The 18,764-nt window shown below is 35.3% G+C and overlaps 1 protein-coding gene across 2 annotated transcripts in view; it reads right to left on the bottom strand.

Annotated features, from left to right (window-relative positions):
- LRPPRC (leucine rich pentatricopeptide repeat containing) overlaps positions 1 to 18,764 on the bottom strand; it is a 92,500-nt gene that overhangs the window by 30,097 nt on the left and 43,639 nt on the right. For both annotated transcript variants that reach the window (XM_055725681.1, XM_055725680.1), the window contains exons 24-25: positions 11,524 to 11,648; positions 10,805 to 10,911 (exon numbers count right to left, since the gene is read on the bottom strand). In XM_055725681.1, coding sequence (XP_055581656.1) covers positions 10,805 to 10,911; positions 11,524 to 11,648 — 232 coding nt within the window. The remainder of the gene's footprint in view (positions 1 to 10,804; positions 10,912 to 11,523; positions 11,649 to 18,764) is intronic.

The raw sequence follows: 18,764 nt of genomic DNA, 5'->3' as shown, positions 1-18,764 counted from the left end.
AATAGGGCCTTAACCCCACAGCTCTTCAACATGGAGCATCTTCTCTATGTATTTAACTGTATTATAAAAACAGTCTCAACCTAAAAGGTTACAGAAAAATAGTGGCTTCTCAACCATTCAAAAGTGGTATATGTAAACACAGGTTTGCTTTCCAGGTACTTGCTTTTTTTCATTAGTTTTTCTTTTTTCTTTCTTTTTTTTTTTTTTTTAAAAAAAGAAGTTATTTATGTTTATAGGTACCTGTTCAGTGCTTTTTTTAAGAGCTACCAAGCAGTTTCACATAAAATATGCCGAAAACTAAGTCAAGAATTAAGATCTTACACAACAGGCTCTTGAAAATGAAAAAGAAAAAAGTATGTTGCCTGCATTTGTAGCTAATCCTCTTTAGGAAATGGTAAAATTCAAATGCTGAATTCACTTACAACTTCCAATATCATTGTTGATCCGAATGCCAATGAACTCAACAGCTCCAAAGCTACAAACTTTTTATAGTAAATCCTTTCCTGTTCAGAAATGATTGATGTGTCTGTCACTACAAGGACAGCTGAGTTATACAACAGATATCCTTGTGTTTCATTTTGAAATTGAGAAGTGTTTTCACATACTGCAGGTCTCAATCATCAAAAGAACATCTAGGTCAGATTAACTAAATCTCCAGGGCTTGCCTGATAGTCCATATTTGTAGCTTATCCCTTACCATCTTAGGGAATTTTAAACATTGCATTAGCAGGAAGCAGACTTTCTACAACACAGCAGACTAAAATACAGAATAAAAACCTGCAACGAATAAAATTTAAAAAACTGTTATTCTAATTACTCTTCCAAATTCCAATTTACAATTTTGATCTTGCTTGCTTCAATAGACACACAAAAATCATTATTGAGTCTTAAGTGTTTTGTTGTTTCTGGTTTTTTTGTGTGGTTGGTTGTGACTTTTTTGGTTGGTTTTGGTTGTTGTTTCTTTTTTTCATTTCTAAAGACAATCACTCCTTTAAAGAATGAAGCAACCATTGAAAGTCTCAAGCAATTCATGCAGCATATAAACTAAACATGGAGATCTTCTGGCTTTTACATTCCCTTGGAATACAAAAGCAATGCTGTAACAAACCCAAAGGTTCATGTAGCTTGTTAACCTCTCCCTAATAGTGCCTACAGGAGAATATAAAATGACAGAAACCCCAGAAATATTTCCCCCTTTAATGCTCTGTGACTCTCCAACTACTAGAGGTTCAGTGGGTCACAGTTTCTAGCAAGTGGTTTCTCTTCCATAAGCTTTTCCGGTTACCCTGGGAATCCCTTAAGATTTAGCATTCTTAAGATCTTTTGGCAAAGGGTTGCCTCAGCTACCTTCTGCACAACCAAAATACTACCATTTTTTGTTTGTTTCCAGCCTAGCTTCTACTGGCTTCGTTTGATTTTGTACTGGAAGACAATGCACAAGTGATTTTTCTTTAGCATCTCTATTTCACATTAATTTCATGAGTGGTACATATAATAATTCATTGTTTCTTCTCCAGACTAAGTAGAACACAGCTCCTTAGCTGTGTCTTCTATAGAAACCATTCCATATTCTGAACACCTTTGTTGCTGTCTTTCTGAGGCTCAACTTACAACCCTACACTAATTTACTCATTGATTCTAAACCTTCACACACAGGTAAACTAACCAGAAGGGGAAAAAGTATGCTGCATCTTTAGAAGAACTCTTGCCAAGGAGCACTCAAAAATCACGTGAATGCAGCAATCCCAACATACTGAAAGCATTTGACTTGTTCTCCTCCTTCCTAGAACCAGTCACTTCAGGCAGGTGATTGAAAGGGTCCAGTCACCAGAAAAAATCTTTTTCTGTACTGAAGAATTTTATTTGAGCTAATTTCTCCTTATTACAGCTGAGAAAAACACTGTCCGGGAAAATACTGACCTGTCAGATGGGAATCTATTCAAATTTTTTTCCAGATTTTTAGATAACTATAAAAATATTCAAGCTTTTTTTACATTAGTGTTCTGTAACAGCTACTAGACCAATACTCTTTTTTTTACTTCTAAAAATACTTTTATTAGAAGTAATTTACAAAAGACATATGGAAAAAATTTACTTACTTCTCTCTACTTGCCTGAAGCAACCTTTTTCTCTTTAAACACAAAACTTACTTACAGAGAAAAACCACAACATACAGACCAGAAACCTTATGGTATTATTCAAAAAGAAGAGTTTCAGAAAACTAAGAGTTGAGAATGTCCCAAAACACTACCACTTTTGCTACAGCTGGCTTAGAATGCCTAATTATTTGAAAGCAAGCAGAAGTATTCTTCATTTGGTGTATCATGAGAAGATGGATGACTCTTGTTTTAACCTTCCAGCACTGCACTTCCACACACTACTCGTGTAAGCTGGCAAAATAACTTTACATATCCCAGACAATTTGTTCTAGCCTTTCATGGTGTAACTTCACTATGAATAATACGTTAATTCTACCCATTCAAGTTTAACTCTGCCCTCCATACATGTTGTATGTTTTCTTCTAAATTCTATTTTCCTCCCAAAGTTTGTTCTTTGCTGAAGGAAACAGTTCTGTTTTCATCACCAATCCAAACAGCGGAAGGAAACAGCTAAATTTTATGAACATCATCTGTGCTGCACCTTCTGATGCTGTTTTTTCGACAGGTAGATCCATTCATTCCTCTCTTTGCAGCTGAAAAAGCCAGTAATAATAAGAGACAGCTAACGCTGCTAAAGGAAGAAGAATGTTTCATGATGAGTTACATCAACAGCCACTACAGACTTATGTTACCAGTACCAGAACCAGTTACTGAGATTTAGATGCCAAAGCAATATCTTGCAAGAAAGTGCGTTACTCCTCCAAACAGACAGCCTTGAACAGACAGCTATAAGAACTGATGTATGTCATTTCTAACAGCTCTCTCTAACATAAGCACCAGTGAAAACAGAACATTTGATGGCAAGTTCTTAATTTAAAGACAGATTTTTCCCTGATTCCACAAAAACGTCTACGAAAATCACAAATTCCAGGCAGCTTCAATGAAGCCTGGGTATTTTTGCATGGCAGCTTACTTGAACAAGTTTTTTTACAATATAAACACTGTATGCTATGGTTGAATCTTCCCCTATGTTAAAACTCTTGGCAGAAGTCCTCACTTCTACTAAGCAGTAGGTATACTACTTAATCAGAAAGTTGAAAAAAATACGCAGATATAAAGTTTCTGTACCTTAGGTAGCCATCCAAGTCTAGTCAATAGATGAGATGAATATAATTCTTCCATTTCTGTTATATTTTTGCCTCTTATTAAATAAGCAATCTGTGTCAAAAAGCATCTTTCTGTTACAATTATATCAGCTATCTAATAAATACATTACTTCTCTAGCTTGGCTTTTCTTTAAGTCATTGTATTACCAGGATGACACTAGAGCTACATCTGTCTATGGCAGGCAATGCAAGTAATACTCCTACAAATTAATTTCCCACCTCAAAAAAAGTTTAGCTCTTCTGGATTTCCAAAAGGGTTTCTTTGGTGATGACATGGAAAGATCCTCATTCACTTTATTTTTTCTACACAAAAGAAAACTTTGTGAACAGCTCATACCCAACATGGGACTTCTCTAAAAAAAAAGAGTAATTGTTTTTGTTCTTTATAAGCAATTTTACCCTAAAATAAACACGACTAAACAGACTCCAACTCCCACAACACTGATTTATTTAATGAGAAGCTCATCTGAAACATCCAAACACTTGCACAACTTTCTGGGCAAGGGACAACTGTATGAAAGCTTGAATACAATTAAATCTGTACCTTCAATATGCGTACTTTTTATGTTTGATAGCAAAGGCAAGTACTCTAATGCAGCAGCAGAGTTTTGCAAATCATTAATTGTTCCGCTGCAAGTTATAACTTCAAACCCTACTCACTGAAGTGTATATGATATTTTATTTGCTCTACCAGATACTTAATGAAAGACATAAAGGGGCACACATCTGCATATATATCCTCCCTAACTCTCTTGTTGGGAGTGATTAGAATTCAAGCTCATGCTTTCCTTTCTGCCTATCCTACAATCACCCAAGGTATCAACTAGCCTACTTCTGCTAGGTTAATTTTTACATAAAAAGCAGCAGTAGTTCATAATAAGAAAATAAAAAGCTTACAGTCTCCACTGGGAAAGCTTTTACTGTCCGTCTGTGGTTTTTTTCCTGAAGTATGTATTTGCTGCAAAGCTTCTGTCAGTTACATAGTTCACTGACTTTACTCAACAGATAATAATCGTGTCGGTAACTATTCCTGATTTTATTATTTCACTTGAAACAGGAATATATGCTTCTTTATGTTAGGCAGATACTGAGAAAAATGTAAGGAAACCTGAATATTTTCCAAAAATACGAAAATAGAAACAGAAAGAGCTTTACAACTTTAGCACTGCTCATGACAACTAGACTGATGTGTGTTTAAGCATTATTGGAACATTCTACATTTACCAGTAAGTTTCCTAAGATAAATTATGCAATATATATATATATGTGCGTGTGTGTGTGTGTGTATAATCATTAGACAGTAAGAGAACTTCACAACAATAATCACGCTGGAAGAAAAGATGACATCAAAGATAAGCAAAAAACTCGCTCAAAACAAGATTCTCAAGGATGTTCCAGACTCAAAATAGAGGAAAAAATTGTTCTTTGTATCCTAACGTGGTTTTATGTTGGATGATGAATGAAAAAAGCATTACAAAACTCAGCAGTATCCTCCCTCTAACACAAAGTTCTGAAGCCAAGAAAGGATGCACAGCTCTTGCCACGATTCCACATTCCAAACATATTACCCTCTCCCTTTCTGGAAGGAATTTCTTTAGTTGTCACGTCCTTTACCAGATCTACTTATTTGAAACATATTCCTCTGCTTTATTTTAAGAAAGCAGTACTTCAGAACTTCCAAATAATGTGGACTGAACTATCAAGCACCCTTTTTTTATTAAACCACACACACATGCATGGACACAAAATCCAACTTCACTAATAGTTGTATCACAGTCCAGTTTCATAAGGAGAAGCAATGCTTTTATTTGACTAACAGGACTCAATAGTAAGAAAAAACCCAAATCTTTTCTTGTAATTATAGGGCTTGCATGTGTAGGAGCTCTTCAACCTTTCCCCTCCCTCTCAGTTGTATACAGTTACTTTAATAAAAGCTATTACACCCCCTACAAACTACTGCTCAATCTCAGACCACCATTATCTAATACAATTTGCATTCAACATGCACAAATGTTTAAATTTTGTTCTAATTGCCTCCATTCTTTCCTTAACAGCACCAAAAACAAGCCTCTGTAGGTAAATTCAGACACTAGATACAACCATCATTAAATTACACATTGAAAAACACTAAATCCTGCTGTCGCAAATCAAGAAAGCATCTTCTCCCCATAGTTCATCTCCAACATAAAATCAGCAAGACTCAATTTTATGATGCAGACTCTTTAGGAAAAAAAAAACCAAACCACAATCTGGATGAAAGAAGGTTGTAATCTCTCAATATCAAGTAGAAATATTCTCGTTGTTTTTATGGTAGATTAAATCCAATGGCAAATGGTATCTTGAGGTCTGCTGACAGTGGATGTCACAATTCTTTGCTTAAATCTATTTACCTCCTGAATTAACTTGACATCTGTTGATAGATATATTCCTGCACACTAAACTCACCCAAAACAGTTCTTTTGTCAGGTCTTGAATTTCCGCAGCAAATGTCTTCCATTTATTCACACTGGAACACATTTCATTAAAATATTTCACAACTGTTTGTCCCTCAATTCATCACATGAATGCCTTGAGATATGTGAAATATGGCATGATATATTTAACTATTAAATGTGAATGATAAATTTAGCATAAGAGCATAAGATGAGTAAAATATCACACTTAATTAAAATCTGCTTCAAACAATTCTGAACCATGCACTATGCATTGCTATTTTCAAAGGAGGTTCCCCTAGTGGTAGCAAAGCTCTACAGGCTGGTCTAATAAAAAATTTTGCCATGCAGTTCTGAGATCCTTCCCTATATTCCAAACACAGTCATCCTTTCCTAGCCTTCATCTCCAGTAAAACTACAAACACATGAGAAAGAAGAGCTTTTACTCTTTTCATTGAAAAAACAATTTTAACTTAATAGCTGACGTGATTTGATCCAGACTGATTTCAGGAAGTATCTGTTAAACAACAGAAGACAACTGAACATCTCTACCGTAAACTCCTAGTTCCTAACAAAGGAATCCATCAGCTCCTAACTAAAAATGCCAGTGACCCGATACCCTTTGTTAATGTGGTGCTTGTTTTGGTTTTTTTACAGAAGTATTTTGCTGTCCAATGAAATATAGCTTAAGGTGTAACGATTTTATCCATACAGCGCGCGCAGAAATGGATTTAACTTCAGTTTAAAACCTTGCATACTTTAGCCATAGGTGTAGAGCGCTCATTTCTACTTCATGAAAACATGGTTTAGATCTTTGCTAAGCAGATTCATAGAAGGGCTTGCTTGAACCTCTGCTGCAGGACTGTTTACAGTACTTAAATATTTAAGTTTTGTAATTCTACCAGGAAGAGCCAAGCATGGACATGGGCTTAATTAAACATGGATTCAGAGAGTACTTTGATAATTGCATTCAGCATGAATAATAAACGAAGGAAAATGCGCAGGTCTACAAATATTCAACCACCATGCAGATAAGACAGCTGCAAGTACGAACGAGATCTCAGTATTAAATTCAGAGATGACCACATAATTACAATTGGACCAAAATGATGGACAACAAGTGTAAGTACTACAGGTAGTGAGATTTTTAAACCTCCATGCAGCATGCAAACAAAATAACAGAACAACAGATAAAGGGAAGAGGAAGTAGATTCCTCCAAGGTGGTGCAACATTCCCTTTTTCATTCCCACTCTCATGGATGACCTTCATATCAGTCCAGCTCTCAACCATCAGCCTGATCAGGTCAATAAAGTGGCGGTCAACAACTGAGTAAACATAAGGGAATTCCAATTGTCCAGTTCTGGCAACAGGTAAGTAAGTACCTGTGGACTGGCAGGATTTGGGGGACTAGGCTCTAGAAAAATCTCCTACCATTTATATACCAGTCTTGCAAGAATATTAGGCCAAACAGCTCTTCCAGACTCTCTGATCTACTATCTGGAGCTCTGGAGCAACACATAAGAAGAATTACATAAAACCTCTCTCCAGGAGAAAATCTGATTAGATGTTTTCAAAGTAAGACAACATTTTACATGATAGGTGAAGAAAATATTATTCTAGCAAAGTACTTTTAGCTTAATCCTAGATACTGAAAGTTCATATCACTTTCTTTTAGCCTACATTAGTTTTAATGTAGTTTATTTTACTCATTATGTCCCACCCCTGAAAGTGTTCAGGGCCAGGTTGGATGGGGCTTTAGGCAAACTGGTCTAGTGGAAGGCGTCCCTGCCCATGGCAGGGGGGGCTTAATTTTATATGAAAAACAAAATTGAAGGAAAAAAAGGCAATTAAACTGCCTTTCCAAGTAAGGGGAAAAAATCTTAAGTAACTAGAGCTAGATTTGATGACATGCTGTGCCACTCCAAGGGAAAGCAAGCTAGTATGTGACTTTACGGTAAGGGCCAAGAAGAGAGATGTGCCAACTTTGTTTGAACATGATCAACTCTGAAGGACTCAAGACAAAAGAACTGAAGACTAAATCATGCTTTGATGTACTATAGCACCCAATAGTAGAACTTGTTTCCAGTGGAAAACAAAAGAGCATCTACCAGCATAACTTCAAGGGCTCAAGAATCTTCAGGTACAGCTAGAATAAAACAGGCTACCTCATTTGGAGGTATTGCCTCTGAGAGAGGTTTTCTCTAGCTACCTGCCACAGAACAAATGAGAAGAAACTTTCAAAAGCTTAACAAGGCAATCCAGCAGGCTGTTCCTTTATCAACCAACCTCTGTGCAGCCTTAGAACTTAGCTGCATTTCTGCCCCCAGTCTTCTCCATCACAGCTTCTCTTCCACTTATCATTGCTTCAACAGACTCTCACACCACCGAACTTCCACGTGCTTCAGTTTACTTGTTCTAGCACCAGTCAGGGGCATTCTTTGCCTCATCTCCTTTCTATTCACCTTTTGCAGTCTTTTATACTATCATTCTCTGCTTAGTCTTGCTGTCCTTCCAGCAAGCAGATGAAGCCCCACAGCTTTCAGCTTTCTTGCTATGACAATATCCCACAACACAAGCTCATATACACACATATATGCATGCTCAACATGTGTGACTGGATAATGTAGATATACAACTCTGATGTCATTTTTCTAATCTCACTCAAATCTTACCCTTCTTCCTTTGCCACTACTGTCACCTAGTCATATTTTACCAAAGACTGAGATTTAAGACTTATTTTCTTATTCCTGGGGCTTTCAGTTTTAAGTTTTCAAAGCAGCAGTTGTCATGAAGTTTCACATAAGCATCTAGTGTACATGTGATCTCTAAAAATAGCAAAAGCCAGCAGAGGCAGTGGTCTCCAGCAAGTAACACCCCATTTAAATGGCCATATCCTCCATAACCTACAATTCCTTAGTTTCTAAGATTTTTTTTTCCAGCTTCATTACCGTGCTTTTAGATACTCTATTAACTTTGTATATTCTCTCGAAACAAATGGTATCACTGAAATCAATTGACCACCACAATCAGCAATATATGATAAAAGCACATGCTGAAACATAATCTATCTCTAATACGCAATAGCATCTGAAAAGAGAAAGCAGTACCAATTGATCACCTTCACTGAATAATATTTCACAAGAAAGGAAAATAGAAAAACAATCTGAGGTGACCAACAAGAGAAGTAAATTTACTCATAAAAACCACTGGTCTAGAGAAAAGGATACACATACACCTCATAATCCATCATCCACATTATAATGACTAAGGCTTCAACTTCCCAACAAACAAAAAAGCAAACAGTAACTTGTTTATGGTTCAAATCTATAAAAGCTATTTTCTTCTTTAGTAAAAAAATCCATTTTAAGATTTCTCCCCTCTACCCCTTGTCGAGTTCTTTTTACAAAAAATACTTAACCATCTTGTTACATAATAAAAGCATACTTGAAATATAACACACCATGTAGTAATTGATTTTGTGCCACTTCATCCACTAGTAAAAATACATGCATGCTAATCCTAGCTAAATTCCTGAACTCCTAAAACTTTTGGAACTTAAAATCTCTTTTTCTCAACAGCATGCATATACAAAGCTCTAATTCATACCTGAGAGAAGTTAGGTAAAAGCAAGAAAACCTACTTCAAATAGCATAAAAAGCCAGAAAAACTTCCACTTAGTCTCCAGATACAGGTGTTCAGATTTATACCAAAGTGTGCGTCTGTGTTTGCTAATAATTTATGATCAATCACCAAATACTGACTATTTGCAGAGATCATTTAGCATCTATTATGAAATTGACAAGTTTCAAAGTCCCAACAATTTGATAATTGATTCACTATCCTATTCTGATAGTTCTGGCTGCTGAACTGTAGTCACCAACACAAGTTTTGAGAAATTAAATGCCAGTATCAAAGAAACAGCTGCTGAATCACATCAAGCACCAGTTTTACTCATTTAGCTTTAATTTTACTTCCAAATCAGATTTCATCCTTTTATCTCCTATATACTTTAATCACTATAAAAAGAACTCAACTCCTCAGTGTCGTCTTCTGTCAGATACTGTTATTTCTATTTTTCTGTATTATAAGACTCCGAGGTCCAAAACCACTCTTAGAACGAAAATACCAGTGCTTCAACGTTGTGCTTAGCAATTTCCACACATCCTGCAGCAGGACAGTATTGTTCCACCACAGACAAGCAGATCTTCAGTTAAGATTTTTTTTAAATGAAAGAATTCTATTAGATTCTTCAAGTAGGTATAACTGGTATTTCACATATTCTAGGGGGAACGAGGGAAAAAAGCATACTTTGTCTTAGGAAGAAAACCCCCATAATATTAGGTTACAGAGTTGTGTATGTATATAACACAAAAATGATGAAGACAAAGTATTACTTTTTTCTTCAAGATGCCTCCTCCCACACATTAACTGGGAAACTTATGCAGCATTTTAAAAACATACAACTGTGTTAAGAAGAAAAATAATCACAATCTGGGCAGACTCTGCAGCTGCCCCTTTGACTTATCAATTTCAGTAAGCACAATTTCAATCAAGTCTAGATAAAATATACTAATCCTAAATAGACCAAGTTTGTCACCTACCACTTCCTATAAGCTGCTTACTATCCTGAAAAAGAGAGAGAGAAGAAATGCTAAATTAAATGCCAAACAGTAGCAGACAGCGCTTGTTTGGCTGATTAACTTGTAGACAAGCATTACAAATAAATCTGAGCATGGTCTGCAGCAAATTAAATTCCAGTGCTTTTAAGAACAAAGAATTCCTTCGGAAAGAGGATTAGCAACTTTACACCCAGGAATGCCAGTTTAATTTAATTGTTCCACAATCCGATATTTAATATGCAAATATCATTTTGATATATAACAGCGAATTTGAGAAAGTGAGGAAACAATTTCAATATACAAGACTGTCTCTCTTCTGAACTGTAATTATACAAAATAAAGCTGGTCGAGGGTGGTTTTTTTATTATTGGATTGAATTCTATTAACATGAATCAGAACAAGTCTAATTAAAGGTTAAAAACTTTAAATGTTTCTAATTAAGAGTCTAAATAGCTGCATGATTAAAGTACTATAGTTAAAATCCCACCTCAATGACCCTCCTGGCCTCTTTGTATTTTCCTGTTTGCAAGAAGGCAAAGAAGAGATCATAAAGAGCCATCATGTCACCATATTCTCTGCTTATAAAATCTGAAACTAAAGAGAGTAAAACTCATTAATGTACTAAATATATTGAAGCATTTTTTTATATATATATACACACACATATATATATATTAGATATTCTTAACACTAATATTTTCCAAGCATCACAAAACTCCCAAGACTAAGCTATAGGGAGACAAATTTTGATACATACGGAATAATTACAACATATTATCTGCGGTTGAGAATATTTAAAATGTTTTTCTATTTATCTGCATTGTACTTTGCATCACATTCAAGAAAACAGACTATATATTGGCATTCTCTACTGCAGAGATTTCTTAACTGCACAACTATTTGAAAAGCAGATGTGTTGTTATACAATTAAGTTGTTTCTCAATAGCAGACATAACTAGAATACGTATCGGCACTAATCTGAGAGCTTGACACTGTATTACCCAAACATCAGGATTCTTCTACAGTTAAAATTTAAATTTTCAATCCAAAGAATGCAGGCATCATTTAAGTGCTTTGAAGTTACACATATAAACATAAACATTTTTTTTTTCTTTCAGTTGAAAGAAATAATATACAACTCCTGGAAGAAAAGCCTCCAGAAAACACTCCATATAACTAGACAGGATCTGATTACATGCAACTAACCCTTCTGCAGAAGATCAGTGTCTCCTTTTTCTATCAGTCTACAGTAGACGTTATGAAGCTGAAGAACTTTACCATACTTCTTATAACAGTTGATTAAAGCTTCCAGAGCTGCAGGCATGTCATCCCTTGTGGAATGAAACAAAGCAAAAATAAAAATAATCAAACATTCCAAGCAGGAGCAGTGCATGCTGAGCCCACTTCAGTCTTGAAAATTTCAAGGAAAATTCACTCAGCAATCTATAATTCAAGACTATATTTCGCTCCCCCTCCCCGCAATATGTTACGGTTATTTTTAAATAACCAGTGAAGTTTTCCCACAAACAAATGCCATGTATGCTTGACAGCCACAGACATGAAAACAGAACTACAGATTTATGCTTAAACCTCTTGGTTGTGTGATTTTAGATTGCATGAACACTGTTCACTACAAATTAACCAAAGGTGTGAATGCTCTCCATCATTAGATGCACTTTCTCTTTGAAGTAAAATTCTTAAGTTCTGCTATGTACTATTATTGTGACAAAATCCCAATAACAGATATCTCTGTTTGTATTTGAGTTCTATTTTTCTTGTTAGTAAGTAGTATTTATGAACATTACATTACCTCCAAATGTCTCTGTTTAGACATTTTCTATTTTTAAGCTCTTGAAACTTTTTCCACAGCACTTTTATTTCAATACAGATCTCCAGAGTTAATTAAGATAACCACAGTTCTTTAGATCACTTTATACTTGTTTTACACCTTAACAAACTAGCTGTAAATCATCTCTTGATTTCCATTTCATCACAATTGAAGGGCTAGCATTTTTTCATTCTATATAAAGGTCAGAATCCAATGTATATTTTCTGCAATACAAATGTAATTTCTGCAACTAATTCAACAATATATTAAGGTACCAAAATGTATTGTATGCTGGTCTATGTCACATAGAGCCATGACACTAGAATGTATCCACGGTATTAGTAAATTAGTGGGTAAGATGCTAACTTCCTTGAAGTCACTTATTCAGAAGCCCTCGAGCAGTAAGTACTAGTAACAAGTACAGTATTTCCATTTTTGTTATCTCGGTCCTTTGCTGGATTTTTTCCTACATATACAGTATTGCACCTTCAGAAGAATACATAGTTTAAATGCAAAACTGAAAAGCCATAAAAACAATCAGATCTGAAACTTAAAATAACAAATATAAATTAACATCCTCTATTGTGTAACTAACAGAACTAAATCGTCTGCTGCAGACCCTTTTTCAAAGGATTACAACCCAATTAAAAAGAAAACACAAAACAAAACCGAAAGCAAAAGAAGAGAACCGCTGAAACACTGGTAAAACAGTATGTGAAGGTATTCTTTGAAGGGGAAGGTTTAAACTAAAACTGAAACAAACGAAGATGACACACACAAAATGTACTAAGTAGCCAAGCAGTCAATTAGACTGCATTTTAGATTTCAAAAAGCTTATCAAATAAAGGGTGGTGGAAGTAGGCAAGGAGAAATAATAAAATAACATTTAAAACAACCAACCATCAGTTAACAGCAGCAGCTGAAGGCCATAATAAAAAGGACCTGAAATGGTTTTGCATTCCTGAAGCAACTGTATTATTGATCAATTAAACCTTAATAAATTAAGATATTACTGTTAAAACAAACTGAATTCAGGTGTCCTCACACTGCATTTCTTGTGCAGCACAGATTTTGTTTTTTCAAAGAATGAACTGTCTAGACTACTGTATACTACTATCTTCATCTAGGCTAATATTTTAAAAATTTTAAGAGTAAAACACAGAAGAAGAATTAATTTTGTTCAGCAATACTGGCGTTCTGAAAATGAACCTAAGATGATGGATTTCTACCTTATCCCCCTTACTGAGCCCTGTTTACAGTGCATCTTCTGGCACCCCATGGAGTCATTTGAATTTTTGTCATTTGGGGTGAAGACTAAATTACAGGTTAATTTCAAAACTGCAAGTAGATGTTGCAGGCTAGATTACTGTCATAAAAGAGAAATACTATGGTAGTTACCATAGACAGATATAAAGCTTTATATAATCAGTATTTTTCTCCTGCTTTAGATGCAAGTTCAGTTAACATCTAAAAAAAAAAATCTAGTTTTACAGAAAACTCCTCTAAGGAGGCACAACAACATTTATACATTCAAATTAAAGTTTTCAGTGATAAATCTAGCTTTTCAGTGATAAATCTAGATTGATGCTCAAACAACCATGCTATTGTCTCAGCTGTATTCCTAAAGGATTAAAGTGACTGTTTTTAGGTCAAAGCTATCAATAAATGAATGAATAATTGGAATGTCATTCAAACAGGAACATTACAGTTTGCTAGTCTCTAAAAGTATACTTCTGAAGGCATAAATACTGTATATGCAGAGAAAAAAAGTCAGCAAAGAACTAGAAATATCGTACTTGTTACTGGTACTTACTGCTCGAAGGCACCTAAATAAGTCTGCATTTAAGGAGGTCTGTATCTTACACACTAATTTACTAGACATTTGTTTTGAATCTATCAAAAACTGATATTTGTTCAGTTGCATTCAAGCAAAAAACCAGTCATTCCCAGTTTACCAGAAAATGGGTTTTATAAAACAGATAAATGATAAAACTGGCAACAACCAACTATAAAACAATAAGTTACAGAAGTTCAGCCTCTACAAAGAAATTGTTTGTATTACTACTGCAAAGAAAAAACCACCAAGCCTTATGCTTGTACTTGAGTTAATATGTTTTATTCAGCAACCTGCAGTATTTTGTAATTGTCACAAACTGCAGTTAATTCCAGTAAGTACCAGCAATGACTTTTGTAAGCATTTTAACAATCCTGTTAGAAAATGAATGAAAATGAAAATTAAGAACTTACTGCAGGCTTCAAATTTTGAGTGTAGTTAACACTTCAGTATATTTATTATGATTCGCTAACTTAAAGAACTGTATGAAAAATATTTTCCAGATTTTAAGAAAATACTATTTAGACAGGAGACTTTTAAGCTAATAATCAGCTGTACTTTTGAAAATATTTGGCAGGCTCTGAACAAACTTTGGCATGTCAAACATCCTTTTAATATCTTCCCAAAGGATACTTACTACACTATTACATTAAAAACCTGGTCCAAAATTACTATTTAATTAATACAGATCAAGTCAAAAAGGAAATAAAGCCCACATACCCGTGTCGGGAAAATCTGATTTCCAGTGTCAGTCTGGATAAAATACTATTTAAAATGTGAACGCAGGTGATCCATGCTTCATTTTGAGTTGGCCAGATACTACAGCTTTAAGTCACTCACAAATATTATCTGTTGAGGGCTAATACCCATTCCACTTACAGATTAGGTGTATTTTTCCCTCTCATTGAAACTTGTTCTTTTAAAAAAGAAGATACACTATTATTTTTGAATGACAGAAGGAGCTTCAGTCATCACTGCATTATGCTTGGCCCTACATCATCTCAGAAGAGTACTACTTTGGCATTATTTTTCAACTAAATCAATGCTAGGGTTAAGATATCAAAAGTTTTCAGATTTACTCGGTTTCTGTTTAGGACGCCTATGAAGTCCAAGATACTATGAGCACAATCTTCCAAAATACTTATGTGGGCAATTTTACTCACACAAAGCTATCTGAAGAGACAATATAACTCGGTATCAAAGGGTTTGCAGAACACACTGTGTAGCAGGACTGGCTCTAAGAGGCAAGGATGTAACAATCTCCCTTCAATTTCAACAAGCCACTCCCCTTTTGCTTCAAGAATGTAGCACTAAATCTAACCCTTTTACTTGTAATAAACAACTTTCCCAGCCAGAGAGTCTGCCTGATAAAAATAAGACTCCAAATATTGATTTTAATTGAAGTGCTGCAACATTATGCATAAAGCTTTAGTGAAGTGGCAATTTACCTAAGGGGTTTACTGATTGAAAAGCTCTCAAACCTGAAATCGCTAGAGAGGTAGAAAGAAAAAAGGGACTCTCTGGGGTGGGGGTGGAGGGTAGACTGGTAAAACAAAACCCTCTCTACAAATCTGAAGCAGATGTTAGTGTAGAGGGAAGTCAATTCAGCAAGGTACAATCAGCTTTACAAAAATTATTCTGTTAAAAGAGAATGGGCTCTTGAAAGAGCTAAATGTTTTTCTGTTCATTTGCTATACTAAGGAATCTTCAAGGAGACTGGTGTTGCAATTACAACTAATCCTCCCCAAAAAATTAACTGTGTTGAAGGCTTTGTAATTTCCCTAGGTACAATTTAGCTGTCACTTACTTTAAAATTTACTCAAACATGCGTTCCGAACAGCACTAACTTCACATGTCAAGTGCTTTCCAGCCAATTGAGTCTAAACTGGAAGTCGGTGTTAAACAACTGAATGATTAGACAAGATAGCTCATTTCCCTGCTCTTTTGTTCAGAATAAAATGCCACATTTACATTATCAGACTCAACAGGATTTTCTGACAGAGGGAGAAAAAACCCTAGTGAACACTGTCCGTACCAAGCACATGAAGCCTGTCATTTACCAATCATCCTTCAAAAAGCAATAGCCATGAATGTAACTTAATTACGACCCAATGATCCTTGACGAAAAATCATCTTATCACTGTCCTGTCCCCATAGGGCAAATGAGACACTTTTGTCCTTTGGCACTGATGATGCTAAATTCCTAATTGCAATAATGGAGTAAGAGAGCCAAACATCCCTAATTTCATTGCAATACATAAAGAGTTTTAATATAAATATTTGAAATAATGCCGCTAAAAATCAGAAAAAACTCTCCCCACTAGAGGCATTCTTTTTTCCGCCCCCTAAAAATATCACCTCATTTAAAAAGATACCTATTTTTTAAAGCAAATTTAAAGTCAATTAACTTGCATGTGCCACAGTATCATCTCAAACAAAACCACAGGTGAATTTAACTGTGTAAAAACAACAGTAGAAAAAATTGTCACGGCACTGCATTCACACTGTGCCTGCCACATCAGAAACTAAAGAAAGTGAGTTTATATAAGATTAATCACAGAGCAGAACACAATGCTTTACTGGACAATGCCGTACTAAAATACTCTGACCATTTTTAAAGAAGCACTATCCAGCTATAGCTTTGTGATCATTTAAAATGCAAGTATTAACTGCTTGCTTTCAAAATAACAGAATGTTATTCATACAGCCTGTAACATGTTTTCATAGTTTACCTGCAGATTTTCCTCCCTCTGCTTAAAAGCACTTCTGAAATAGGGCATTAGTAAATTTCAAACCTGAAGATGTTTTGGTTTGTTTCTTTTCTCAGAGGTGGTATTATTTAAGGAGAGCAGAAACAAACTGACATTAATGAAAAGGCAGGAGCTGTATCAAGTTCTTAAGGAAAGTTGGCTTGTGCAGCTTTTTTGGAGAAAGAAAATAAATCATCAGTAGTTACTGTATCTGCTAATTTATCATCCTGTAAACAGGTATTAGGAAAGTATCATATAGCACGGGAGCAGTTTAGCTTTACAAACCTCTTCAGTTTTGTAAAATGGCTCATATTGAAATAGGCTTTCCCTGACAGTTGGTAGAGAAGGTAAAAGCCAAAATTACGATTCTTAAAATCATAAGAAATTTTATATAGTGTATGTAACATAACCTTCTCCAATTATTTGCAGTTGGAAGAACCAGTACAGAAGACGTGCTTTAAGGAAAAGTACCAGCTCTTCACATCCTTGTATATTTTCGAAACTACGATTTTGTCATACTGTTCGAGGCAGGTTTACCACCCTGAATGGCACAACAAGATTCCACATGTAGACTGTCTCAATTTCTAATGCAATTTCACAATCTTGCAAAACTGTTCAGAGTCATAAATGAGGAACGTGTAATTAAAAGGAGAAGTGTGGTTCCCCTTAAATTTACTCAGGGTAAATAAACCCAAGATAGTGTGAGTTCTCTCTCTCATTACTTCAGTTAAATATTTCTCAAAATATTGAAGGCAAAATGTCCATTTTAGTACAATATTGTATTTTGTTAGCTTTTGTCAAGTTGCACTGATCATCATCATCAATGTATTTTCCATGCTCTGCTGCAAAATATCACTTTTAACATGCACGGGGACTCAACAAGAATTCCAGAATATTCAAGGCTGAGTACAGAGAAAAGGGGTAGATAATAACCTTTTACACCTACAATTGTTGAAATCTTCAAAAGCAAACCACAGATCCCTTTATATGCAATCAAAAAGTTTGAAATAAATTAACAACACAAAACACTAGCCATAACCACTGCTGCGGAACATTAAAAAATATCCCCAAGCTAATTTCAGAGGCATGATGACGACCTGCAGCTAAGTGACAGCATTTCAACATGATACCTGAGCTGCTGGATGTCAAACAGTAAGCACTACTCCTGAATGAAACGACTAGCAACTCCTAGCATCTCCAAGACAGGAGGCGAAAAAACCCAAAACCAAACCACTAAAGCTCAAGTTATTCCTCCCAAGCAAATTACGGGGAAAAAGTTTCTCCCTTCTGTTCTGTCTAACACTGAAAGAGGAAGCAAGTCTCTCCACCCATAAGGTGGCAAAAAAACCCCCACAGGAAATTAGCTTACTTTGTATCGTATTTATGTATATGAAATGTATTAAGACATTGGGACTCACCTGTATACAGGTGAGTCCCAATGACTTGTAGCCATATGGCTCCCAGTGTGGAATAACTTTCTCCTTTAAAAGTCTAGTCTCATCACAAGTCTCGTGACTTATAAAATAAACCCAACTTTTTAGAAAGTTTTACCAAGCATTTATAATCCAAAAGAATGTGCAAATCAAACTGAAATAACACTCCTTACTGTCCCCCTTTCCGCATCTGCACATGACCACATCTTTATTTACATCATCATACGCTACTTCTCAAGCGATAAGAACCCAAGTAGTGCCATGTACAACTTGCATGTCAATGCTCATAAAGCAATTATGTAAAATGCAGCTGCTCTTACTGCACACTGCAAAGCATATCAGGTATTTTTCCGACACGTTACATAGGATTGCAGTTAAATTACTTTCATACACATCCGCCTTTTCATGTGACGTAACCAAGGCAGTGCTGCTGACCGAGATGTACACTGTATTCTTAACTGTTGACCACTGCACTAAAATACTATTTTTTAGAAGAGAATGTAGATGCATCTACCAAGAGTTACATCTTTTTTACAAGAATTCTGTGCACAGAAAATGTTATACAGACCTTGCATACCCAGAATACTTACAAGAACTAAAAA

The sequence above is a fragment of the Falco cherrug genome, chromosome 13, assembly GCF_023634085.1.
Source record: "Falco cherrug isolate bFalChe1 chromosome 13, bFalChe1.pri, whole genome shotgun sequence".
In the NCBI taxonomy this organism is placed as follows: Eukaryota; Metazoa; Chordata; class Aves; order Falconiformes; family Falconidae; genus Falco; species Falco cherrug.
This window is presented reverse-complemented; position numbering and strand designations above follow the sequence as displayed.